The 27,057-nt window shown below is 41.1% G+C and overlaps 1 protein-coding gene across 2 annotated transcripts; it reads left to right on the top strand.

The window, feature by feature from the left end:
- The first annotated feature begins 1,995 nt into the window (after positions 1–1,995).
- Positions 1,996–27,017, top strand: srpk3 (SRSF protein kinase 3). Of its 2 annotated transcripts, none has more exons than XM_053625673.1 (16): positions 1,996–2,041; positions 2,735–2,840; positions 5,245–5,711; positions 6,381–6,489; positions 7,634–7,721; positions 8,939–9,026; positions 9,245–9,351; positions 10,689–10,854; positions 14,105–14,130; positions 19,507–19,699; positions 20,322–20,552; positions 20,766–20,863; positions 21,955–22,062; positions 22,306–22,375; positions 22,520–22,612; positions 26,069–27,017. In XM_053625673.1, exons 1-16 carry the CDS (start codon positions 2,026–2,028, stop codon positions 26,251–26,253), a joined length of 2,151 nt encoding a protein of 716 aa, XP_053481648.1. In that variant the 5' UTR covers positions 1,996–2,025; the 3' UTR covers positions 26,254–27,017. The 2 variants fall into 2 exon arrangements, with proteins under 2 accessions (XP_053481648.1, XP_053481649.1); XM_053625674.1 differs by lacking the exon at positions 1,996–2,041 and adding an exon at positions 2,051–2,356.
- Positions 27,018–27,057: the final 40 nt, after the last annotated feature.

The raw sequence follows: 27,057 nt of genomic DNA, 5'->3' as shown, positions 1-27,057 counted from the left end.
TCGATTCCTGTTGCTTTTTAAAAGCCCAAAACTGCATTTTTCACTGGTATTCTCCCATGCTTTTTTGCCAGCAGATTTTTCGAGAAACATAATATTATTTTCCATTTCCTGCAACTTTGCCTGCGTTACTTGCTTTTCTTTGTTATATCCTGTGCAGTTTATAAGAATGTGTTCAACTGCTTCTTTTTCATTGCTCTTACTGCATATTCCTGTGGGATGCTTATTGATTTTATGTAAATTTGCACTGAACCCTGTGTGTCCTTCACGAAGTCTGGTAATTAATGACTCATCCTTTCTTCGTAATACAGAAGTCAATTCTCCAGTTCCCACTTTTTCCCCGAATTTTAAACAGATGCCTCCCAGTTTCCTCTCTTTCCCTTAGATTTTGCCAGATGTTATTTATCGATTTACGAATACAAGTCTTGGCTTCAGTTTTACTCGTATTGATGGTGATCTCTACATTGCAGCATTTAAGTGAGTTCACAAGTTTATCTACCATCTCATTACCATCCACTTTTGCTATAGTTACTGTGGTCCAGTTCCACTGACTGGGCTAATCTAGCCCCTATCCATCCAAGGTTTTGGCTGTTACCTTGAGTATGTTCTCAGCATACAGCACTGAACACAGACTTGCCTGGGTGTCCATTCTTATGACCCTTTAATACCCAATATTTACATTTACATGACATTTATGGCATTTGGCAGACACCCTTATCCAGAGCAACTTAGATTTATCTCATTTATACAACTGAGCAATTGAGGGTAAAAGGCCTTGTTCAAGCTGGGCAGTGCTGGGGCTTGAACTCCTGACCTTCTGGTCAGTAACACAGAGCCTTTAATCACTGAGCCACCACTGCTCAATATACCACGGATAGCTATTGTCGTCTCAGTTTTAGCGGCATCTCACCCATCTCCACTTGCAAAGCTGCTATTGACGATGTTCTGAAAGCTCCACAGCATTTCCTAAGTGCCTGATTCTGCATTACGTCAATTTTCTTTAAAAATGTCTTGCATGCTGAACCGCAAACCATGCAACCATAATCTATTGCACATCTAACAACGGATGTTTCTGAGTGAGTTGCGGGTTGCACCCCACTCGCATCGTGCCAAGCGTCTGATAACATTCAGGGCTTTCTTGCATTTTGTCACCAATTTCTCTATATGGACACCAACTGTTAATTTTGTATCCAGCCATACTCCCAAGAACTCAATTACTGACACTTGCTCAAGTGTATGACCATATAGTGTTAAACCAACTGGAATATATTTATTTTTCTTTCAGAAGCATATAACTTGGGTCTTGGGGCTATAGATAACCGGAATCCCCGTCTCATAACCCACTTTTCAGCTTGGTTTATTGCTGTCTGTATTTTGTTTGCTGTGAATACCACATTCCTCCCTCTCTTCCACAATGCTCCATCATCCGCAGGCAATGGTTTTCCCCATACTAGCTTCTACCTGACTAAAGATATCATTTATCGTGATGTTAAATAATAGTGGACTACATACACTTCCCTGTGGTGTTCCATTTTCAATTTGATATGTACTAAAATAAGTAAGATGTTAAAACCAGTAACCAATATTGTGTTACCGTCTGTGTGGATATCTGTGTGTCTTTCCTCTGGGTTCTCCGGTTTCCTCCATTGCCAGTAGGTGGCTCAGCTATACTAAATAGTGTATGAATGCGTGTGCATGATGTCCTGTGATAAACAGGTGTCCCATCCAGTGTGTATTCCCACCCCGGGCCCAGTGCTCCAAAGTGACCCTGACCAGGATAAAGCAGTTAATGAAAATGAATGAATTTGTTTCTAATTGTATCTGGTTTAACTGTAATAAATTTCACATGCCTCCCCCCCCCCCTTAATTTGGATGGATGGAGGTGTATACGGTCTGTCATTGCTCGTGTGCTCATAAAACACGTTTATACACGTCCACACAGACCCACCTGTCTCCCCAGCCCTCCTCCACTGCGCATGCGCAAACCGAGCCGAAGAAACGCGTGCACGCGCCGTGACAGCTGTCCCGATGATATCGACTGACGGTGAGAGTTTTACAAACAAACACTTTACGCGATTTATTTATTTATTTTTAAACAACACGCGCACGGTGTCGTTTCAAACGATAAAAAAAATCCCATTGCGTCGGCACTACTTTAGTCGTTTTATTGCGAGAAGTTTAATCTGAAAAGTCTCAGCTCAGCTAGCAGTTGTAGAGTAGAGGCTGCATATGTAGAGGCTAGCGCTTCATTCGGACACCGCTAGCGAGCTAGTTAGCTTAGCCACCAGTACGCAGCGTCTCTTGTTTCTTCATGATAAACTGACGAATGATGATGAAGCGTTGAGAAATTTGGATATAAGTAAGTATGTTGATTTGAACCGGTCTCATTTTGTAGATTAAATAATTCCTTGGGGCTGTCAGTGTGTTGGTTCGCCTCCACATAGGGTGAGAATCTCAAATAGCTTTGTGCGCCCTATATGAGCGCCCTACGTAGGCAAAGAAGTAGTGGCGTCCACGTCATAGCTAGTGCACTACGCTTATAATGTAGAGCCAATTTGGGACTGAGCCTAGTGTGATGGGGGAATAGCAGTGCCCTGACGGTACTAACACAATCTCTGTCTGTCTGTCTGTCTGTCTCTCTCTCTCTCTCTCTCTCTCTCTCTGTCTGTCTCTCTCTCTCTCTGTGTCTCTGTCTGTCTGTCTGTCTCTCTGTGTGTGTGTGTGTGTGTGATGGCAGTGTCCAGCGGGAACACAATCCCACAGAACAACCGAGCAAAAAAGCCGAAAAAGAAAAGGAAACAGCGCAAAGTGACCACAGAGGTGATTCCTAGTGTGGAGCTCGGGTAAGTATCATTACAGCACACACACACACACTGCTACACGCATATAACAGGACATGGCCCAGATTTTTTTTTTTTTGCTGTGTATGAGTGTGTGCTAAAAATATCTCCAGCCGGTAAAGGGGACTCACTTCTCCACATATGCACACTGACTCATGCCCTCCCCTTCTGTCCATCTGTGTCTATTTTAATGTAACCTGAACAATATATATGAACCACACAGCCATGATGAGAAGGAGTGCTGGTGACTCATACTATTGCATAATATGCATATTTAACAACCCCAGAAGTGCACCGATCCAATGCTGAGTATCACTGTCCGGGTCGAACACCACTCCGAGACTCTGGACTTGTTTGAAGATCGGGTTGGACATATTTTCCGACCTGATTCACCAGTGTATTTTTTGCCACGAATGAGCGTTCCGTCGGTTTCAACACGACACACATCTTTCAGTCTCGAAAGATCGTCACGATTTCGCATGAGATTTCGTAGACGCTCTGGTTTTCCTAAAGGATCTCGTAATCGACGATCTCTCAGAGCTCAGGTATTGGCACCGTTTTGAAAGTGGAACAAAGAGCAGGATCCACGTTATCAGAAATAGTTTATCTCTTCAAGGTTAATGCTAGAGGTCTAAAAAAAAAAACCCCATACCAACACCAGGCCTCATTAAGCAATCTTTTAGTAAAGTTGTGTGTAAATTAGTTGTGAACTCAAATTTTCCACCGGATCTCTGGTCAAAAGCTGATTTTCTTTGTGCTCGCGTGCATGGGTTAATCCCACGTAAAGCATGTTCTTGATACAGCTCATTTGCATGTAGTGACGCCCACAAAACTCCTTAAAAGGTCAAGCACACGGCCAGCTGGGAGCATGAAATGAGCGATAAGAGTAAAGGCTGAAAGACAGAAGGGGAAGTTATTTTACTCGCTTCTATACCAGTAAAAATGTCGAACAATATATAATGTTAATAATAATAATAATAATAACTATGCGCTAAATCTTCCGTCAGCTGAGGCGTTTGTTTACGACTACGAGCAGTCAGACCGGCCCGCCCTCCATTTATTACGCCACCATTTCTTTCATCATAATTGAATGATTGGATCATATATGGTGCTGATTTTATTGTGTGTGCATGTGTGTGTGAATATCAACTGTGATTTGTATTTTTTGTATAGTGTTTTAGTTTTAAATTATTTCAGTAACAGGCTAAATGTTAATTTTGGTTTCATTTCAGAGGCCTTTTTTTAATGGAAAGCTTTTCTTTGACCATCGTTTTCGTTATTATTTTAGTTAAGGGAAAAAACCTACATTCAACTTATGACACGTTTTGTAATTAAATAGGTGTATAGGGCTGAGCTGGAAGGTTTAGGAAGTACAGTAACAGCGCAAAAGCTAATAAAACTCGCGAATCAAAGGATTCACTGAAGGGGAAAGGACGCAGAATGTGAAAGAGCGGTAGTTTTACGCTTTCTGCTTTCGTACTGCTGCGTGGTGAACATCTGGAAAGAAAAATAGTCACCTCTTCCACTGATCTGCACAAGGGTTTTTATGGAAATTTGTTTTTGAAAATCTTATGTTATAATTTTCTTGTTGGCAAAGCCTGAACCTCTGTGTTTGGCGTAATGCATGATCCCTTGCAGGATCATCTTACCTCGAGTTAAGTGATTCCTAACCAATGGCGTACACTCCTCCAGAAGCCACAACTTCTTAAAAACGTTTTTAAATCCTGAAACCCCAGTGAAGTATTACGCTGCCTACAGTCCTGAAGCAAGCCCCATCAATTAGAGTAGTCCATGGAAATAGTAATTGCTTTCATCTCTGTAGAATATATCTTCATAATGTCTCTCAGATATGATGCGCTGCTTTGAGGGAAGAGGACAGCAGCGCATGCTGGTGTGAAAATGACTGTAAATCGGGAGCTTGCTGTGTCTCTCAGTAACTCGCATGGTGTCTCGCACGGTGTCTTGCACTTTGCGATTTTTTCCTGTTTTCTCTGTTTCTCCTTTAAGAAAAATTAATGTTATAAAGTCAGGATTTATCTCGTAGCTGGTTTGCAATATCTAAATGAATGTGGATAAAATAGCTAGTCTCAGTTGTTCCACTAGGGGGAAACATCGAGTAATAAACAAACTCCCAGCCGTAAACTCAGCTACTTACAAAATGTCTTAACGATCGGACTGCTTGGTTTTTTTTGGTTGTTTTTTTAAAACTATGATGTCTTTTATTTGTCACTTTCAGATTAATTGCCTATAAATGAATACATTTGAGTTGAGTTGATGTTTTATTGGTGTACTAAGCACACAATGTGGGCCTGTGACCTAAAATAAGTTAGACCCCTAAGTTTTGCAAAGTCATGTAAGAAACCAAGTTTGCTTCGTTTATTTATAAATTTATTTCTGCCATTCACAGGCCCCAGATCCAGACCTCAGATGAAGTGTGCCACATCCTTACTATTCACAGATCCACCACTCCCCCAGACACGCCACCCTCTCCTCCTTTGAATCTCTCACAAAGTCCTCCAGACCTTCAGCCCGTGGCTCCAGATCTCCAAACCATAGCTCCAGACTTTCAGCTCGTCGCTTCAGACCTCCAACCCATAGCGCCAGTCCACCACTCGGCCCCGATCCTGGTCCCCGTTACAGCGCTTCCTTCTCCCTACGTGCTCTCATCTCCAGAAACACCTAGCGTTTCCATACCACCGTCACTGGGCCTACCTTCTGTTTTCTCCACAACCCCTCCCACTCAGATCGCCCCGTCCGATCCGACGACCCCGCCTCAGGCTCTCAGCCCGCCCCCTCCCGATTTTACCCCGCCCCCAGCAGAACTCCTCGGGTCCGATGACGAAGAGCAGGAGAATCCTTCAGATTACTGCAGAGGTACAGTAAATAACATGGCAGTTATCGTTTTTTTTTTTTTTTTCCTTTTAAAAAAACATGGTTTCTATTCGAGTGGGAAACCTGGACGTTTTCCAGACTAATTTTTTTCACACCTGGAAGACGGCTCGCGCTGAAAATATTAGTGACGCCTTGCAGAAATTGAGCTGTTAAGCCACAGAGATTAATTTTCTTCGATGTTTGAGATTTGAGTTTGAAATGCTAGTGTCGCACACGCACAGATGAGCAATGCATCAAAGCGTCTCTAAGAGCCACTACACAAACACACCGACTTCTTGCTGCGTATAATATTACCGATGGAGACGTAAGTCACTATTTATAACTCGAATATGCAAGGAATAAAACATGACAAGGCACGCTTTTATTGGAATATAATTAAACACGGGGTGGTTAGATGCGGCCGACATGAAGCGGAGTTACTGTTACCACGCCAAGAAAAAAAAAAAAGCCTCAATAACAGCACATCCTGAATTGTTTTATTCCTTTTCTACTACAGCAGTTTGTCAGGGATTACATTGTATTATTAATTAAATGTCTACAAACAAGTTAGTTCCTGTTGGCATTTACGGTGTAGCAACTATTATGTTTATAACCTGACTATTATTATTCTTCATTGTTGTTATTATTTACTATTAATCGTCTGTCCTTTAGGAGGTTATTACCCGGTGAAGATCGGAGACCTGTTTAACGGCAGATATCACGTGGTCAGGAAGCTCGGATGGGGTCACTTCTCTACCGTGTGGCTTTGCTGGGATCTTCAGTGAGTAATCCATTCTTAAATGCTAAAAGCTAATCACATTTAAAGTCGTTATCTTGTTATTCCCGTGATGTACAGTACCGTGCAAAAAAAAAAACATGGTTGTGGAATAAGCCTAGCCAGAGCTCAGATCTAAATCCAGTCAGAGATCTGTGGGGTGACTTGAAGAGGGCTGTGCACAGGAGATGCCCAGCCAGTTTAGTTTAGTTAGAAGTCAAGATGTGAAAAGCTGACCGACTTTTTAGCCCAAAAGATTGAATGCTACGATTTAAAAATATAAAGGTGCTTCAAATATGTATTAGTTTAGGGGTGTGCGCACGCACGCATGCAACGCCACTGTATAAACTAAGACTATACACTGAGCTGGTTGCTTATAAAACCAAACATTTCTCCAGATTGTAGTTAAATCTCTACATGCTGTATTAATTCTGCATCAAGCGATCTCGTTGTCCACAGACATGCTAGGTTTTTTATGGTACGATTCTGTTAATATTTTTTTTTTGTTAGAATTGTTAGCGCCTGTGTATATTGTGAAGTGCAATCCTTTGAGTTGATGAGCTAGCGCTGAGCTTAATTCGCGCTTCTCGGTGTCGTGTCGGCGGCTCGTTATCTCACCAGTTCACCGCCGTGCTCCAAGGTGGGATACGTTCTCGGCTCCGCTGACAGACAGAGTACTGTTATACGTGTTGCTGTAGCCTATATCTGTTTGACTTTTTTGTTCAAATGATGTACGTCATCCTGCCTGATTTTCTTCAACGAGTAGCAGTTAACGCCGGAGCCACGATCGTCAGAGAGACGTTTAAAGTCAGATATTTGAAAACTGGTAGATAACACACACACACTGCGTACACGGACCAAATGTAGTCTAGCTGTAAAAATTTTTTTAATTTTTTTAATCCTTACTGCAGCTTCACAAGTCCGAACAAATGTAAGAAATTTTAAACAAGGTATAAAGCTGTGTTTAAACTTTGCATTAACTTGTGGAAGCTGGAGTGTTGACATTTTTCACCATTTTGTAAAGAATTTAATTTAGCTCTTTGATACTTACTTGATGATTCCTCGCTGAATTGATTGCTTATTAATTATTCCATGCGTCATATTTGAATTTGTATTTTTTAAATTTTTTTGTTGTTATTTGTGTGTCTAGGAGGAAGCGATTTGTGGCCCTGAAGGTGGTTAAGAGTGCTCCACATTACACAGAGACTGCACTGGATGAGATTAAACTACTGAAATGTGTAGGTGTGAAACATGCGTGAAAGAAACTTTTAAGTATTTAAAAAGTAGAGTAGCGCGCCTGTCGTTAGTAGATCACGTCAAAATCCCAACCGTGGCCATTCGGGAACGGCCGAAGTGTAACTGACCCTGCTCTCTAGGTAGGAGGGACTGACTTCTGTATTCCTCATTGATCAGAACTGCTGTCTGTTAATGCCGTGTATACGTTATTGTGCGGTTCAGCTGCCGTATAACATTGAATTAGCAGCAGTGTAGAAAAAAACGGGGTTTCTTACACCACAGCGCTGTCAAATTCTCGATTCTGATTGGTCAGTGGTTTCAGCTGCAAGGCAAAACACAGGTTTATGTTAATGCGCTTGTTATGATTCGTTATTGTTTCTATAGTAGCCACTCATTCTCATAGACTTGCAGTCAGGCAGCTGCAGTAAACGCCTGGCAAAGCATCTCAAGGGAGGAAACTCGGCATTTGGTGATGTCCATGGCTTCCAGATTTCAGGCAGTCATTAACTGCGGAGGATTTGCACCCAAGTGTTAAAAATATTATTATTTATGATTGGTAGTTTGTCCAATTACTTTTGAGCCTATGAAGAAAAGAAATGGCTGTAGTTCCTAAACGGTTAATGCGATATTTTTGTTAAACCCCTTGAAGTAAAGCTGAAAGTCTACACTTCGATCACATCTTGATTGCGTCATTTAAACTCCATTGTGGTGGTGTACAAACCCCAAATTATGAAAAATTGTGTCACTGTCCAAATACTTATGGACCTGACTGTATATGGTGGATGCGCCACATAAACCGAGGTGGGAAAAAAAAAAAAGTAGTTGCTGATATGAAGTTTTCTGCAAGGAAATGTTTATTTAGGATTTGTGGAAGGAGTCTCCAGTGTCAGAGCTTTGTAAAAGGTAAAGCTGTAGGTTTTTTTGACACGGGGAAAGTCTTTGCGTTATTAACTTAAAGAGAGAAAAATAAAGAGAGGCTGGTGAAGGATCGACCGTTTATAGCTGCTATCACGTAAGCTCTTTAGCAAATACTAAAGAATTAAAATTAAGGAGAGTAAAATCTTTTCATATTAATACAGCTTTTTCTTTTCATGTATTATGTCTCTGTACCATTCATCAGACGCTCACGTAATCGCATTAAAGTTTGACAAGTCTAGAGGGTTTTTTTTATTTATTTCAAAGCAATTCGCTCATGTTTGTATCTTTACATGTTGAACAGGTTCGAGACAGCGACCCTACAGACCCCAAACGGGAGACGATCGTTCAGCTCATCGATGATTTCAAGATATCCGGAGTCAACGGTGTCCGTATCCTGACTTACATACTCGCTCAAAATCTATTTCTGTAGATGTACCAACCTTTTTTTTTTTTTTTTTCTTCTTCTAATCATTTTTCATTGGTGCGTATACAGTTAACGTTGGAGTTGTTGTTATTATTAATGGGGTTATTGGTCTAATAACTCGACGTTAACCTCGTTAAACATGCGCTGCGGGACAGTAATAACCTTGACTCTCTGACTAATAAGATGTGTGTATGGTGCTGGAGGTGCTTGGGCACCAGCTGCTTAAATGGATCATCAAGTCCAACTACATGGGCCTTCCTCTGGTGTGCGTGAAGAGCATCCTCCGTCAGGTACGCTTCCGCAGAGCGTAACGTATTCCACAGGTGCTCAGCCTCAAAACTTTCAACTAAAAGGTTGATTCATTTTTAAAAGTTATTTCATTCGTTCACTATGTAGCTCTTCGTTAGCACATTTTACGGCCTCGGTTAAAATCCGAACTTTTTTGAACGAGTGAAAATCTTATTAAAGTTCAAAGTGAGCTTAGTTAGCAGATAATAACCCGTTATGTTTATTTACGGTCCTGACGCCAGTTTTGTAGCGTTGCTGAGCTTGATGAAAATTGTAACGTAAAGATTTAACGCAGCGGTTCTTAAACCGGGGGTCGCGAAGCTTTTATTTGAAACGATCGTACACAGAGGTTCACAGAGAAGCCACTGGTGGAATTTTGGATATCCGTGCACGCCGAATACCGAGAACTGAGCGATCAACCCATCTTTGTCAGGCGTTTTTATTTATTTATTTATTTATCAAAAATTAAGAACATTTATAGAGCCAGACTCGTGGTCGAAAATAGTTTGCGTCTTTTTCGAAGCCCTACCGAGCCACGACTGGACCGCCTCGCCTCGCATCCTTTACCAAAGCCCAATCGTCGTACTGAGCAAGTAGTCCGAAACATTGGGCGGTGGTGGGGGTCGCAAAACTTTGTCATTCTTAAAAGTGGGTCGCCAATGGTGTAACGTATACACGGTATATATGTATGGCTACGCCCCTTTCTTTTCCCACTCAGAGCCACAGGTGATACTATTGTCAAACATAGATAGTTACGGGGCATTTAAACACACGATCTCACAAGCCTAAACTCGACGTTATCATATCCACTGGTAATGCAGGGTTATAATGTTTACAGACGTTTGCATGTTGTATTTGCTAAACAGCACACATCCTGACGGGTGCACTCAGTGATGCTTTTGGTGTAAAATGGGCTTTACGCTCATGAACAATATTGTGTGTGTGACCTCGATTAAACCACTTATTTATGGGAAGGCAGGTTCAGTGTCCTTGTGTGCATCAAATCAAAATACCGAGCTAGAGTTAACGTAACAGCCGAGAAGACGTGCACGCTTTCCAATAGATCTCCTGACACGGTGATTCCATAAAAGCATCGTTGAATCCCTTTTTAATGAAATGTAATGCACAATACACCACATTGATTTGTTAAGATCAATTTAGAAAAAAAAAAAAAAAAAAGAGTTATTGAAGACTGGATTGTGCACTTAGTTAATTCACAATAATATGCATTGATATTTTGGAGTCCTGGAGAATTTTGGTGTCGCTGAGGAGCACAATCAATTTCTGAATATTAGTCAGCCTTTTCAACATTTTCTAACCTCAGCTGTCTTCTGCATAGGTTCTACAGGGTCTGGATTACCTGCACACCAAGTGTAAGATCATCCACACGGACATCAAGCCGGAGAACATTCTGCTCGACGTTACAGACGTGTACGTGAGGCGCTTGGCCGCAGAGGCTACGCTGTGGCAGAAAGCTGGAGCTCCGCCTCCATCCGGCTCCTCTGGTAAATCACACGCCATTTTTAAAAATTTTTTTTTCTTCTTCGGCACTCACTCTCTCCTCACTTTATTTACTCGTTACGCGGAGTCAGAAACCGTATACGCGTGTCTAAATATGCATTATTCATTTCATAATCTGAGCTAATAGTTTCCATATAGAATTATACCAACTGTGAAGTTTATGTAAGTCTAAGCACAAAAACATACCCGCTCTGGAAAGTACAATTACACAAATTGCGTCCCAATATCGGGAAATATCTTCCAACAGAAATGATTTTTCCATATCTGGACTCTTTGCTAGCCGTTATCTTGCTACAAGACTAATCGCCAGTTTTTAACAATGGAGGCTTTGTATATGCTTAATTATCTCAATCGAAAGCTCATCGTCATTTTAATTGTAAGGCATTTTCTCATTTTTAAAAAAAAAAAATGCCCACCAGCATATCAATTATATGCCTGTTGCTATGGTTACTCTGCTTCTGTCGCTTTCTATAAAAGCATTTCCATGCACTGTAGCCTATAAATAACTCCCCCCAGCGTAATTAAAAGGAGTCGTTTAATTGAGTGCAAACGCAGACGTAGCCTAACTCGTTATTTATGAACGGTCGTCCTCTTATCAGTGATTTAGAGCTGTGATTACATTTTTGAATGGATCTTTGATAGAAGTAAATAACATTCTGTGACCAGAGTGTAAACGCAGATATTGACTTTGCTTCCATCAAATACATGACTCACAAAATTGATCATGAGTTCAGTCTTGGCAATTAAGTAATCACTAGAGTGTGTGGAGCTAATGCTTTTCATTTGATTATTCTCTCTCTCTCTCTCTCTCTGTCTGTCTGTCTCTCTCTCCTATTTAGTGTTTTTTAGCTCCATTTTTAAATGTTGAGTTAAAAAGAGCCAGTCCTTGACAAATAAACACAATTTAATGAGTTTTAATCTTATCAGTGTGTTTTTGTTTTTTTTTAATAAATTTTTCATTCGTCAGCTGCTAATCGGTGCATCCTCAAATGTCTAGTTCTGCAAAAGTCCAGTTATTATATAGAAAGGCAGTATTTAATATAATTTACCTGCTCAAAACAAAACAAACAAAAAAAACACTTCCTAATGGGAATTAGTCTAATGGTTTTCCCATCGTTATCTAATTGTTAATGGAAGCCATTTGAATTACTCTAACGATTTCCGCTGACGGTGTTCTGATGAGTTTTTATTGATTTTCTAGGGAAAATCCACCCCGAACTACTTTCATATCAATATTTATCATTAGAATGCGGTCTTCAATTGCATAAAGATTTATTTTGTAATTAAATTCCGAGTTGACTTCTTTGGTTTAAATTTCCATCGTCGTCATGCCGGTCTTTTTTGACTTTTGGGAAGCAGTTCCTAAATTACCAAGACAGTGGTGCGGTGGAACTTGGCCCTCGCTTCATCTCGACCTAAGCGGAGCGATGCAGCGGCACTTTAGTCATTCAGTCTGTCCAGCTGTCTCACCTCCTCATCTGCACACCGCTCAAACTGTTCAGCTTCCAAAGCTTTAACTTTCATGCTACTACCACCATCAACGACATCACGCCCATCATCTCGTAGCTCGCTAAATAGGCTAACCTGTAGAGTCTCCGCTGTAACGCCGCACAAATGCGTCGTGTAGCTGCATTGCATTCTGGGATTTTGAGTCTCCAACGTCTACTTCTCTGTTGGATGTTTGAGTGTTGAAGGCTTTTCTCCTTTTAACAGGGTTTTGAATTTGGCTTTTTGAAATTGAAGTACTAGAAAATTGGTGCTTAAAAAGTGCTTGAATTATAAAAAGTCTAACTTTCTCACCGAGTGATCATTTTACATGTAAATATCGCCCAAATCACAGCAGGGCGATGTCTTTAACTTGCGTGTCTGGTGATTTTGTCAGTACAGAACAGCAGCTTGGAAATGGCTTGGAAGTGACTGCTGCTTAACATGTAGCCTTAATGGTCACGCGCGTCACTCTTTCATACTCGTTCTGTTGTCTGACAACAGAAACAGAAAAATATGTAAATGACAACAGCTGTATTGGGAATTTGGCTGTATTTAACATGCAGTATGTGAACACAGAGAGCAGGAGAGAAGTAAAAAGATGTAAAGGGCCAACACTAGGCAGAATGCAAATATGCGATGATGTAACGAGTACGCTAATTAGCGCACGGCATCATCCAGCGACATTTAGCGACGTTCCTTTGAAAGTTCTCGGCAAGCGTGCTCCTGTGACTCACCTGGAGTATACTGACGTTACTGTGAAGACGAAGCAATGTCTGGGAAATGCAAATTTAGTCCAGCATGGCTGGAAAAGGTGCCATATAAAAATTGCTTGTGTTTTATTATTATTATTATTATTATTATTATTATTATTATAATATGTAAGTTTGAATGACTCTTGTATAGTCCTTGAAAACAAAACAAAAATTGTGCTTGAAAAGGCGTTGAAAGTCCTGGAATTTGATTACGAAGCATCTGTATGAACCCTGTTTTAAATACCGATGCAAGTGTGCTAGCGATGTCTCTCTGTGATGTCATCGCAGCACACGCCCACTAATGAAGGGAAATAAAGCGCCAGACTCATTAAACACATCAGAAATGTTACAATATAAACATATTTCATGTGTTTCAGGGCAAAGTGCTCCTGTAATTCATGTGATTAGGTCAGTTCCCATTAGGAAGTGGTGTGGGTTTTTTTTTTTTTTTGGGTTTAAAATTTTACTTTATGCAACAGCGCACAGACTTCCTGCAGCACCACGCTTGTTTCATAATCTTTGTTTCGGAGCTGAGACAGAAACTTGCCAAGCTGAACAGCTGATGGAGCTTTTATGCCATTTGATTTAAAATGCTTTCAGAACTTGCTGTCTGTCAGCTCTGATGATCAGATACCCGTAAAAATAGAAGAAACTTAACACGGAGTTAATGCAAGGGCCAAAATGTGGGAGTGCAGATTTGCTTTGGCTAAATGAACTGTTCTTCAGAATAAGATTAACATGTGATTGATGTGCATGTCGTGTCTTTGTCTCTCTGGTGCTGCTGTGTCCTTGGTGAATATTCCAGTCATTTTTTATTTCCTATCTGTCTCTGTTTGCTTTCTAACTGTGTCCTGTTGTTCTTTTTCTGTTTTATTTAATTATTTATTTATTTTCCTCTCTCTCTCTCTCTCTCTCTTTCCCTTCCCCTCCTCCATCATTGTGGTTTTTCTGTCCCTTCCCTCCTATCTTTTCCCCCCTCTTCTTCTGACGGCAGTTAGCACGGCTCCAAGGGACAAACAGGTACGTTAAGAGCAGTGCCTGCTTCTATGAGGTGATCCTGTAGGTGTTCTGTTTCTCCCTGGTGCGGTCACATGAGTTTGCTGTAGCCTGCGTGTGTGTGTGTGTGTGTCTCTCTCTCTCTCTCTCTCTCTCTCTCTCTCTCTCGGTCTCTCTCTCACCTCCTCGATGCTGCACACTCGCTGTAGGCTTATCGCACTGGAGTACCTGCACGTCTGCACATCCAGAATAACAGATTTTGATGGGTTGGGTGTCATCTTACTGCTGAATATGCCTGGAGTTGGAACAAATTCAAATCGCTCACCGTTATACATCCTTTATTAGTGCTTTTTTTTTGTTTGTTTGTTTTTTACCACAGTAACAGCAGCTCTGACAGTATGTTCAGCCGTCATTCAAATAATCGTTATATATTTATGCACGTTATCGTTTCTGTAGTAAAAGCTCCTTCGTAAGGACTTGTATGGCAGATGCTCAATATAATCTAAGGCTAATAATAAACATGGGGGAAAAAAAAATTGGATGTTTTTCATCAAAGAAAACATGTAAGCGGTGATGCGGTGAGGTTTTATTATAGGAGATGCTTATTTAAAATTTGCAGAAGGAGTCTCCAGTGTCAGCGCCGTTTATTTATTACAGTCAGTAAGTTTTCTGCCTTGGGAAAGTCTTCAGGAAAGGGGAGTTTGTGCTTTGTGGTTTCTCGGTAACATGACAAGTTGTGTTGTGTGTGGTTTTTTTTTTTTTTTTTTTTTTTTTGTCTTATTAGATTGCAACGTCTAGAAAATCACTATGGTAAAAGAGGAATAAAACGCTTTGGGATGTGCTGTTATTGGAAAATAATCAACTTACCACGCTTCGATGTTGTTGATTTATTTTTCTGTAACAGCACGCCCTCTAGTGTATTAATTCTTACTAATCAGGGACAGTGGAAACTGTCCGATTTTTTTAAAAATTTTATTTTAGTTTACTTTCAGAAAACTGTAAAACCACACAAACAAAACAAAATGTATTACTAGGAATAAGTTCAATACAACGTTTGTAACATTTCGGTTTATGTTGTTCTCATAAGGCAAATGTGAAAGCTAGCGGGCTCTGAAATTTCAAATCTTTCGAAAGCTCTGGTTCTAGTTGTGATCACTCCTCACTAATCTGTGATTTTGAAGTGTCTCCTTGCATGATTGAAACCATCCTTTAACCTGCTTTTGCATAGTTGAGAGACTTTATTACAAAAGGACTTGGCAGGAGTACTGACGAATAGCTTCAGGTCAAAAAGGAGTCATTTCGCGAAATGCAGTCATGCTGCGAGTTCGACGGCGCACCAGACTGATGTTCAACCCCAACTCCAAACAAGTTGGGACACTGTTTAAAATGTAAATAAAAACAGAATGCCATGATTTGCAAATCTCAAACACATATTCACAATAGATCATAAACACATCAAATGTTTAAATTGAGGAAAATGTACCATTTTAAGGAAAAACATTTTTTGACGAGGGTGGGGAAAAATAGGCTGGAAATGTAAGTGTTACCAAAAAGAAACAGCTGGAGGAAGCTGGAGTCTCTCAGAAGTAAAGATGGGATGGAATCTGGATGGAAGCAGATGTTGCTCTAAAACCTGTATATACCTTTCAGCGTTGATGGCGCCTTTCCAGATGCCCATTCTATAGGCACTAATGCACCCCATACCATCAGAGGCGCAGGCTTTTGAACTGAGCGCTGACAAAAAGCCGGATGGTCCCCCTCCTCTTTAGTCCTCTTTAGTTTAGACGATGAGGCGTCCATGGTTTCCAAAAATAATTTCGATTCGTCTGACCACAGAACAGTTTTCCACTTTGCCTCGGTCCATTTTAAATGAGCTTTGGCCCAGAGAAGACAGCGGCGTTTCTGGATCATGTTCACATATGGCTTCTTCTTTGCATGACGGAGCTTTACCAGCGTTTGTGGATGGCACGGTGAACTGTGTTCACAGACGATGAGTTCTGGAGGTGTTTCTGAGCCCATGCACTGATTTCCATAACAGAATCATGCAGTGCCGCCTGAGGGCCCGAAGATCACTGGCATGCGATATTGATTTTCACCCTCGTCCTTTACACACAGAGATTTCTCCAGATTCTCTGAATATTTTGATATTATGTACTGCAGATGAATTTTAAGTTGAGGAACATTATTCGGAAATTGTTCCACAAATTATAGACGCAGTTTTTCACAGATTGGTGAACCTCGGCCCATCTTTACTTCTGAGCAACTCTGCCTCTCTAAGATACTCTTTTTATACCCAATCATCTTACTGACCAGTTGCTAAGTAACCTCCAGCTGTCTCTTTTTACTAACACTTACTTTTCCAGCTTTTCGTTGAGACGTGTCGTGGCCATCAAATTCAAAATTACCTTATTTTCCCCTTAAAACGGTACATTTTACTCAGTTTAAACACTTGATATCTTTTCTATGTTCTATTGCGAATCTTTGCGTTCTGTATTTATTGACATTTTACACGGCGTCCCAACTTTTTTGGGGGGGGAATTGGGGTTGTAAAAGTGCATGAGCATTATTAAAACACTTGTGAAATGCCTGTCATGTCCTAATTTGCATGGAACTCTATATAATGGCATGGATAACAGTAGCAGTTACAGTGAATACGTCATACTAACAGTTACTAATTTATCAGTGTTCACACTAGTAGTTCATCACTCACTTAAGACTAATTCACACTGATTTTTTTTTAAAAACTTGTGTGCATAATTGAGGCATAAACTCGTCATGCTTAACGTTGTTTAAAATAATCTACAAAGATATGATTGTGCAATGAAACGGCGTCGCTAATCCCCCATGTACTGATGTACGCCCCGTGTCAGCTCTTTAGTACTTGATCAGATCTGTAGTGTAAACTGATATAAACTAATATTAATGTACAGTATAACATACAGCCAGCTCCAGAATTATTGGCACCCTTATTCTTTGTGGATAATTAGTTTAATCATACACTGAAAATACACTATATGGCGTTCCAGTTTGAGTCCCCCTTTTGCTGTTTTAATAAACTTCACTCTTCTGGGAAGGGTTTCTACTAGATTTTGGAGCGTGGCTGTGGGGATTTGTGTCCATTCAGCCACAGGAGCATTAGTGAAGTCGGGCGATGAGGTGTTCAGTGGGCTTTTTGCAGGCCACTGGAGTCCTTCCACTCCAACCTTGGGAAACCGTGTCTTCATGGAGCTCGCTTTGTGCACAGGGACATTGTCACGCTGGAACAGGTTTGGGCCTCTTGGTTCCAGTGAAGGGAAATTGTAACGCTACAGCAAACAGAGACGTTCTATATGATTGTGTGCTTCAACTTTGTGGAAGCAGTTTAGGGAAGAGCCACACATGTGTGCGATGGTCGGGCGTTCATGTACTTTTGGCCATATAGTGCATGACGGGAATCTACCATTTAATTTAAAAGTTTCATTAATTCACTCATTCATCTTCATTACGTGCTTTATCCTTTTATCGAACAATTTTATAAAACGATATCGCAGTATCCACGGTCTATCATTAAAACATATTGTGACACAATTCATCACGATATCGATATTATGTTTTCATGTCGCTCAGCCCTAATCGTAGTTATTGGCACCCCTGTATTTCGTGTATTGCCAGCATAACAACACTTGAGTCTTCTCCTATAATGCTCACTGAGATTTGAGAATACGAGTACGAATACAAGTTCCTAAACACTCTGGAGAATATAAAATGTATAACTATAAGCATGCTTCAATTATATTCATAAAGCGTACAAATTTCTAGGAGCGTCGCATGGTTTTGTTAAAAATATATTTTTGCTAACTTTTTTTTAATTTATTTACTTGGAGTAAAATTACTTAAATTAAAGGATGGATTTCTTTCATATGTTCATTGTATGATTAAGCTAATTAACCTTCAATAATTCCGGAGCTTATGCAGTCTAAATTGGGTGTTTACATTTTTGGATATTAAAATGCCAGCTCCACGTTATACACCCGTGTTTGATGTAGGGCTTAATTTATAGATCCAGTTCTAAGAACGGTCATATTGAAGCCCAAAGGATTATTTTTCAGGAATCAAAGGATTTTAGAATAAATGTGAAACAAGTATGTTTGCACTTTGAAAGGAATTGGATAAAAGAAAGACCAGAAAACAAATGGTGTTTTTGATCTGCAGTTACCCTTAATTATGGTGATAAAGTCAGGTGCTTCAAGCTGCACTATTTTTGTTAGTCTAACACTGGAATTGGGTCTGGCAGTCCTGGCCTTTTGCTCGACTGGCATTCCCAGAATGCCTGGCTAAATCAGGCTGTGCAGCAGGGACTTGTAACCTCTGTCTGTCCGAGCGTCGGTTCAGCAGGTCAGGAGGACCGAGGTCCGTGTCACAGCTCGGCCAGTTATTCCCTGAGCAGGAAATGGCGTGCTGGTGTCATGTGTCCCGCACTGTAGTCTTCAGTTCTTGCTGCGTCAGTGTAATCCAAGAGCTCCTTCATGAAGGACTCGACGGATTCAAACCCAGCAGTTGTGAAAAAATAAATAGAGCTGATTTATGATGGTTAGAAAATAAACACGCCCAAACAGCAGCTGTTGAGGAACTAAACAAATGAAGCAATCATACACCTGCGGTATGGAAACCGATTAAGTCTTACGTGAGACAGCGTATACAGAGGTTACTGCTGCAATTAAAGTAATAGGTTTGTAGGAAATTGTCATTTGCGCTGCTTTATGTTTGACGCCAGCTGAAGTCCATTAGCCGTGACGTGATCAGTGTCCAGTGTTCACTTCTTTAGATTTGCACTAGAGGTACAAATCCAGATTTACCGATGTGGTTTAGGAGACGGCAAAATATAATAAAAGTGAATTTCACCACCATATAGCTGAATGCTGAAACATTATGGAGGCAGAACTTACTTTTTTATTTTGTTTTAATTTTTAAGAATAAGACTGTCAATGAATGCACTTGTAGATGCATTAATTAGATTTGGGCATGTATTTATACTTGATATATATTTTGTAAAACTAAAGAAGCAAACATCAAGCAGCAAATATGCTTTTTGCTCACTGACCTTATCTAAAATAGTTGTTAATAATAATAATTATTATTGATTAGCTGAACTTTAAAAAAAATAATAATAATAATACCACTGTTTGTCTGAAGTATGAAGTCACACAAGGTGAACCCTGTTTCCTGGCCTTTGCACTTAACACAGTTTGATAAGCTAACACGTCACTGTTTGAGCCTTTGAGCTTGCTGCAGCTGGACTTGGCACTCTTCTGTAGCTGGACCTTTTGATATGATATTGCATTCTAATTTATGTGTCTGAAATTCAATCTAAAAGGCAGTTTTTCCTCGTGTGTGTGTGTGTGTGTGTGTGTGTGTGCGCAGACGGGCAAGTTGTCAAAAAACAAGAAGAAGAAGTTGAAGCGAAAGGCGAAGCGGCAGCAGCGGTTGCTGGACGAGAGGCTGCAGGACCTGCAGAAGATGGAGGAGCTGGACGGACTCGGCACCCCGAACTGTTGTGGAAACACGCGGACGCTCTGGAAGCTCGGTGAAAACGGGGACGAGACGGAAATACAGAGTGAGAAATACGTTCACCGGGCAAATGGGTTGCCTAGAGGAGGCCCACATATGGGTGTGATGGTCAGGTGTCCACATACTTTTGGGCAAAAGAACACCACCACAGCAGTACATGCTCCTACAGGCTGGGGCTAAAATGGGTCAACAGGGTAAATGGGCAATGGTGGATTAGCGGTTAAGGCTCTGGGTTACTGATCGGAAGGTCGGGAGTTCTAGCCCCAGCGATGCCAAGCTGCCACTGTTGGGCCCTTGAGCAAGGCCCTTAACCCTCTCTGCTCCAGGGGCGCTGTATCATGGCTGACCCTGCTCTCTGACCCCAACTTCCTGACAGGCTGGGGAATGCGAAGAAAACAATTTCACTGTGCTGTAATGTATACGTGATCGATAAAGACTCGTTATCATTAAATCTCTTTTAAAACCAGACTAGGAAGGATCTAATATTTGATTTCTATTCAAATAGAAAGAGAACACTTATTCTGATAGTTTTGAGAGGGATGAAAGCCACAAAGCATTTAGAACACTGTGACCCATTGGGGATTATTTATTTATTTATTTATTTTCTTAAATGTGTTTCGCTAACGCTCTCTTGCCCTGATCTGCATCTCTTTCGTTCGCTGTACCAGTGAACAGCAACGGGTATCACGCACCGGGCACGAAGGGTAGTCCAGAGTCTGGATCATCGTGGTGCGACGATGGATATAACGGCTACGGACCTCTGCGCTTCTCCAGCCCTGGATCTGCTCTCTCTGGCACGTCAAGCTCCGTACTGTCTGCTACTTCCGAGTCTGCACTCTCTACACTGTCCGGATACTCCACAGAGAGGGACAGCCAGAGATCTGCGTTCTCCCCCAACAGTCAGTCTTCCAGATTTCACACTTCTCCTCTTTGTCTATGTAACGTGACTCTCTAATGTGAGACCATAGCCTAGCTTTTAAAGCAAAGAGTTTCTGAACACAATGCGTTAGAATAATTACCCCCCCCCACCCCTTCCTTTTAACTCCTTTTACTACAAATGACTTATTTTTGCTCATCAGATCATTGAATACGCTGTGTTTTTGTGGTTACAGCGTTCAGTGCAGCGGATTTCTTGGTGAACCCACTGGAATCGCAGAACGCCGAGAAAATCAGCATTAAGATCGCAGACCTGGGCAACGCCTGCTGGGTGGTGAGCGTTCACAGATCTTCTCGTTATTCGGCACCCGACTCGGCGGGGTGCCGAGCGCTAAACGTTCATTACAGTCGGGGGCAGACGGGGCCCCTCGGCATCACAGCAAAGAGATCGTTATAAAAGAAAACATTACGTTCTAATGAAAGCTTATGATGATCTTAACGTTGTAATGATTTTGGCAAACCCGTGTGGTGTCGGTAGTTTTAATCTGGTTTCACGCTGTGGAAGATTCGTCACTGCAGCGGCAAAAAGCATCGTTTAATGAGACGTGTGGTGATGTAACTTTTTACACAAGGTCAGTGTGTAGGATCATATAAAGCTGAAATGTTTTCGACAGGACGTGTATCTGTTAACTATTTGCTTAGAGAAAGATGTGCCCCGAGTTCCCTGGGATGGGCTCCAGGCTTCCCAGCGACCCTGAGTAGGATAAGTGCTATGGAATATTAATAATAAGAGATAGAGGGAAGCAATGGCCACAGCACCTCATGCTGATCTGGGAGGGGGGGGGACGACAACAACAACAAAAATGTCTCATGTTACACACATGACACAGCTAAAATTTGTCATAGCTACTATTTGCTAGCTAACCTAGCTAGCTCTCTAGATTATCAGTAATCAAGCTGAAATGAAGATGTCCATGAGGATATGTACTGTTTTGCGACTTGTACGCAGCTGCAGTTAAAGTGGGACGTCACGTACTGATCACTAACCGTACACACATCACGTTCTGGTCAGTGTCTCAGAAATAAACAAATTGAGATGTTTAGTTACATTGCAGTAAATTTATTCATTTTATTTATTCGATTCAGGGCATCACATATAAAACGTGCACTGATGGCTGAGGAAAGCAGCCAGCATTCATACAGATTAAATGATGTGATTTGTGCACCTGTGTCTTTCAAGTGTCTTTAAAATGTGTTATATATTTATTTTTATTTTTTAAATATTCACTATATAAAAACAGTTGGCAGTGAATCACTAATTTATTGGCTTCCCACAGCGCCACCGATGTTTTCTATCATTAATAGATTATGCTCTAATTTATTGAGTACTGCATCACTGCTCAGACGCCGGCCTTTTCCCCGCAGCACAAGCACTTTACGGAGGACATTCAGACACGCCAGTACCGAGCAGTGGAGGTGTTGATCGGGGCCGAGTACGGTCCTCCAGCAGACATATGGAGCACGGCGTGTATGGTGAGAAGCTGTTTTTAAAAAGGAAACTAAGTGTTATTAACTGCTGAGTGGAGTGTGCAGTAGATGTAGTGTACCTATACTTGTTGTTTACTCGTTTTTATACCGCAGCACTTTTAAATTCTTGATTCCAATTGGTCAGAATTTTCTATAACAGCGGGTGTCTGTCTCACCTGTATATGGTTAGATCGGTGGTGGTGGTGTCAGCGCGGGGTTTAATGGTGATGTTTGGGTGGTGTTTTGCAGGCGTTTGAGTTGGCCACAGGAGACTATCTGTTTGAGCCACATTCAGGGGAAGACTACACTCGGGATGAAGGTCAGTGCTCCATATTTCCTTGTTGTTTTTTTTTGTTGTTTTGTTTAGTTTTTTTTTTTTCTTCTTCTTCTCTTTAACGGTGAATCGTTTTGGATTGGTACTAATGTATTGTGCACCTTTTTTTTTTTGTTTGTTTGTTCATAGATCACTTGGCTCATATCATTGAGCTCCTGGGTGCCATCCCTACTCATTTCGCTCTCTCAGGCAGATATTCACGAGAGTACTTCAACCGCAGAGGTAAGACCGCACGTAGAAACCAGAAACGCCGTGACTCTCTCGAATGCATCGCCTGCTATAGAGCGCTCCGTTTCATCATTCGTGTCACGTGATTTCGGCACTTTGTTGCTTCCAAGCTCGCTTGCGAACGATATTACGGAGGGGAAAAAAAGTTTGAGAGTTTGGGCTCTAGTGACTAAAGTGTAATCTTTTGCCTGTCACATTTATCACGGTTTATTCTGCACTCGACCCTGGAGTTGCAGTGTGGTATGGAACTGACCTGCCAAATTTCTCTGGAGCTCTCTGAACGAGCTTACCCAATAAATGTGGCACGCTCCTGAGTGACTGCTCCATATCGCAACAATTTCAGTCATATCTCAAGCCAGTTTTGTGCGCTCCCTGATCCAGTCACTGAACAGTCATAACCATCATAATCATAAGCAAGTTCTGTTATTTTTAACATTTAGTAACATGCTGCATTAAAAAAAATAATAAAAATCTGATCACCCTCAAGAAGGAGAAAGGACTGTTCATAGCCGCTCTAATGTAAGTGACACCTGGAACTTGTTTCACAGCATGAAATATAATCACACTACCGGTCAAAAGTTTGTGGACACTCGACTGAAATGTTTCTCACGATCTTAAAAACCTTTTGATCTGAAGCTGTGTGATTTTAAATGTTTGAAATCGGTGTCGTAGACCAAAATATAATCGTGCCGACGTATTCGTTTCTTTCATTTTATTTACAAAAAAAAAATTGTTTTAAACGGACGACTCGGCACGAAATATTCCAGAAAAGCAGCCGATAAGAGTCCGGCGTCGGTGTGAACTCCTTTAATACTGTTTAAAAAGCATCTCAGGGAAATTCCTCAAGAAATCGGTCAAATAATTTTTTTTTTTTTTTTTTAATCGCGACATAATTCCCATAGTTCCATTTTTTTTATGATGACTTTGTTATTAAAATAAAGAATGAGTGTGTCTAAACTTTTGACCGGTAGTGTATAACTATAAACATGTCTAAGTGTGGTGAATATCTGTTGTAGAAGAGGAATAAAACACTTTGAGACGTACTGTTATAGGAAAATAATCAACTTCATGCTGCTTGGAAGCCACACCGACATCAGTGGCTGACGTTGTACTTTTTTTTTTTATCTGGTTATAGTAACATTGTGGGGAAAACCTGCTCCCATGTCGCTCTTCGTTTCTTATATATTTGTTAAACCTTTGTACGCGTCTAGTGCGATTTAAATACTAACTACATTTTAAGCAATAAAGCACTAACATGGTTCTATTGATTGAATTACTTAAATATACAGCGAGGTTTTAGAGAGGCAGGAAATGACAGTGGAGCCAGAGAAAAGACTACTCATAAAATGTTTGAATTAAATTTACACAAATTACACATAGCCCCAAAAAAACAAAACCAAACAAAATGAGAGACTATGTAACCAGGTAACAGCTGAGATTACAGCTCCTCTGGATATTATTAGCTCCAATACAAGTGCTGGGAAGATCCCTGATTAGACAAGCTCTGATTGTGTACAGTTACGAAAGCAGCAAAGGATGTATGCGCGAAGCTCTGGTTTCTAAGAGCAGCTCGCCTTCTTTGCCTGCTGGTGAGGATTAGTGTCTGTAACTCGAGCGCTCACCTGCGCCGTCAGCCGTAAATCACATGCAAACACGCCCGAGCTCATTTCCTCACATCACCACGTCCAGATAAAACCGGTTTGAGACGAGGGAGCATGGCGGCTTTCCTCCTGAGTAGACCTGTGAATACCCTTACGCTGTTTCTCACTTGACGTCGTACTCGTCTAGTTTTCTAGACGACTTTTTTGAGTAAGCGTGTGTGACCGTGTGAAATATCATCATCGTCCGTACACGATATTACATTACCGTGATATCCAGTGAAGTTTACCTCAATTATTATATATCAGCAGACCTGCCAGGTGTTGGGCGTTTTTGCACAGGAGTACTCGAGTACAAGTTATTCAGATCTACGCCAAAAGAACGTATCTTTTTTTATCTTTGATAAAACGGCAGAAGAGCCGTTCGACACGTGAATCTGGGATGATCTGCGCAGGTCTTCTGAACTGTGATATGAACAGACACTTCCGGGAATCTCACGTGGGCATCCTCACTTTCTGCAAAAGGTAAATGGAGAATATCTTGGCGGGGGGGATGAGGGGGAACGCTGTATATGATGGACTTGTATACATTTCCCATCAGCGTACTGTATTTATTACGGACGCTACTGAAAGGTTTGGTGATTAAATGCGCAGTTTTCCCCTTTTTGTCAAGTGGTGTTCTGTGAATTTTCCTGCTCAGTACTGAACAGCATGAACAGAGAAAATGTCAATCACGTGAGCATTTGTACAAGGATGATGTATTGAAATGTGCTATCCCCCCCCCCCCCTTTCATTTTATTTATTTATTTTACTGCATTACTGCGGAATTTTCACAAACTGTGGACTTCACAGCTCGTAATATTAATACGTAATCTTCTGCTCTCCTTAAACCTGGAATCGTGGAATTGCTCCTTTTTCTGTCTTTTTTAAAAAGAAAAAGTTTTTATTTTTTTTAGGATTATAATTCTGGAGGATTAAATCATTTATCGCTAGCATTTAAAATGGAAAATTGCGAACAAGGGGGGGAAAAAAAACATCAACGTACGGTCCTCCTTTTGATAATACATGACAGTCTAGTGCAGGGGTGTCGAACTAACTTCCACGTAATTACACTTCATGTGCAGTAACAACAGATCTGTTTACTAGACCAGTAAAACATCGAGAGCTCTTCTTAAACATGTTCGTCTGTCGGCGTTTCTCTGAAAGCTACGTTCTCGAACGCGCAGACTTTTACCGGATATCTCGAAACAAATAAACCGACTGCGATTCATTAACCTCAGAAGTTTTCCAAATGATGTTTCTGTTTACAGACTCTTGCATAAGTATTCACCCCTAAACTTCTTCGTTTTGTATTGTTACAACCTGGAACTGAAAGGGGTTTATTTTTTAAATTTTTTTTAGCTTGACATATTTTTAAGCACATCCAGGATGTGTCTGTCTAGCGTTTGGGGATAGACTCCACATCCAGCGTGACTCTGAGCAGGATGATGCACTTAGTGATGATGAGACGACGGACGATTGTCAGTAGCCGAGTTTACAGCCGTGAGTTTATTGCGCTGTTTGCACCCTGGTGCAATAACGGGGACGAGCTCGAATTCACTTACGGTTCGCAAATAAGATCCCGAAACGTATTTGCCGGGTCGGATTAGGACCTTTTTACCGAGCCGTATTTTTGACACCCCTCACTGGTCTATTGTGTTCCAGCTGAGAAATATAATCGCGGTGTAGTAAAACTGATGTATTTTTTTCCACTATTAATGTCATTCTCTTGTTCCGTCACATATTTGTTTTTGTGTGTGCGGTAGGTGTTAAGCGTAACTCGTTGTTGTCCTTTTCTCGCCCGTGCATGCAGGTGAGTTGCGGCACATCAGTAACCTGAAGCCGTGGGCTTTGTTCGAGGTGCTGCTGGAGAAGTACGAGTGGCCACTGGAGCAGGCGGCTCAGTTCAGCGACTTCCTCCTCACCATGCTGGAATTTGTACCAGAGAAACGAGCTACTGCGGCAGAATGCCTGCAGCACCCCTGGTTAAGCTCTTAACACACACACACACATACACACAGAGTTTGTGCAGTCTGGTAGCCAGTGCACGGGTATAAACAAACACTTTTCAGTATGTTGTGTCGGTATAAAGGCTAAAAACCAGAAGGAACAGTATCATGAGCACACCGTTTTCTTAGCTAGAACCTCAAATCTATCATTTTTATAAATATTTAAAGAAGCTTTGATCTCTCTACATGGTGCAGATGAACTCCGATGTGTGTGTGTGGTGTCGACGGTTTTCATCATCTCGTCATCTCTATGTGTAGGACGGTCAAACGGTTTATATGTTACAATAGTGCCTTGACATCCTAAGCTTGAAAAAAAAAAAGTTTAAAAAAGAAAAGAAAGAAATAACGGCTTCCCCTTTTTATATTTGTTCGCCGTGTGAGGAATGCTTATTGTTTGTGAGCACTATACATGACAAAATAAAGATATGAACTCTTGAATTTATTTTCTGCTGATGAATAAACCATCGTTCAGAATGAAAACACTGAATCTTTCAGCGTACGCGAAGCAGTATCTGGGATATCCGAGCTGTTTGAAATTCAGTACTGCGTGTGAGGGATGTAATGCAGTGTCAGGGTCTGTTTAGTGATCCTAATCATATCCGTGTCCGGGTTTAAACATGACTTGGGCGTGGCCTGCACCAGAACGTGTCCCTCCACCTTGTTGGTTCCTGAAACAAAAACTCTTTAGCCTAATTTAAACCACCACAACCTTAACCATGCAGGAACTAAGGCTAGATGAATGAACATAGTGCATCATTCATCTAAAGGGGTCTTTCTTTGTCCTGCAAGCCTG

The sequence above is a fragment of the Ictalurus furcatus genome, chromosome 5, assembly GCF_023375685.1.
Source record: "Ictalurus furcatus strain D&B chromosome 5, Billie_1.0, whole genome shotgun sequence".
Taxonomy (NCBI): Eukaryota; Metazoa; Chordata; class Actinopteri; order Siluriformes; family Ictaluridae; genus Ictalurus; species Ictalurus furcatus.
The sequence above is the reverse complement of the archived record's forward strand: the minus strand, read 5'-3'. Positions and strand labels throughout refer to the sequence as shown.

Bases quoted from the DNA above. Each gene is read 5' to 3' on its own strand.
- srpk3 (XM_053625673.1), top strand. The intron at 2,841-5,244 runs GTAAGTATCATT...TGCCATTCACAG, and splicing joins ATTCCTAGTGTGGAGCTCGG to GCCCCAGATCCAGACCTCAG. The intron at 20,864-21,954 runs GTGAGCGTTCAC...TTTTCCCCGCAG, and splicing joins TGGGCAACGCCTGCTGGGTG to CACAAGCACTTTACGGAGGA.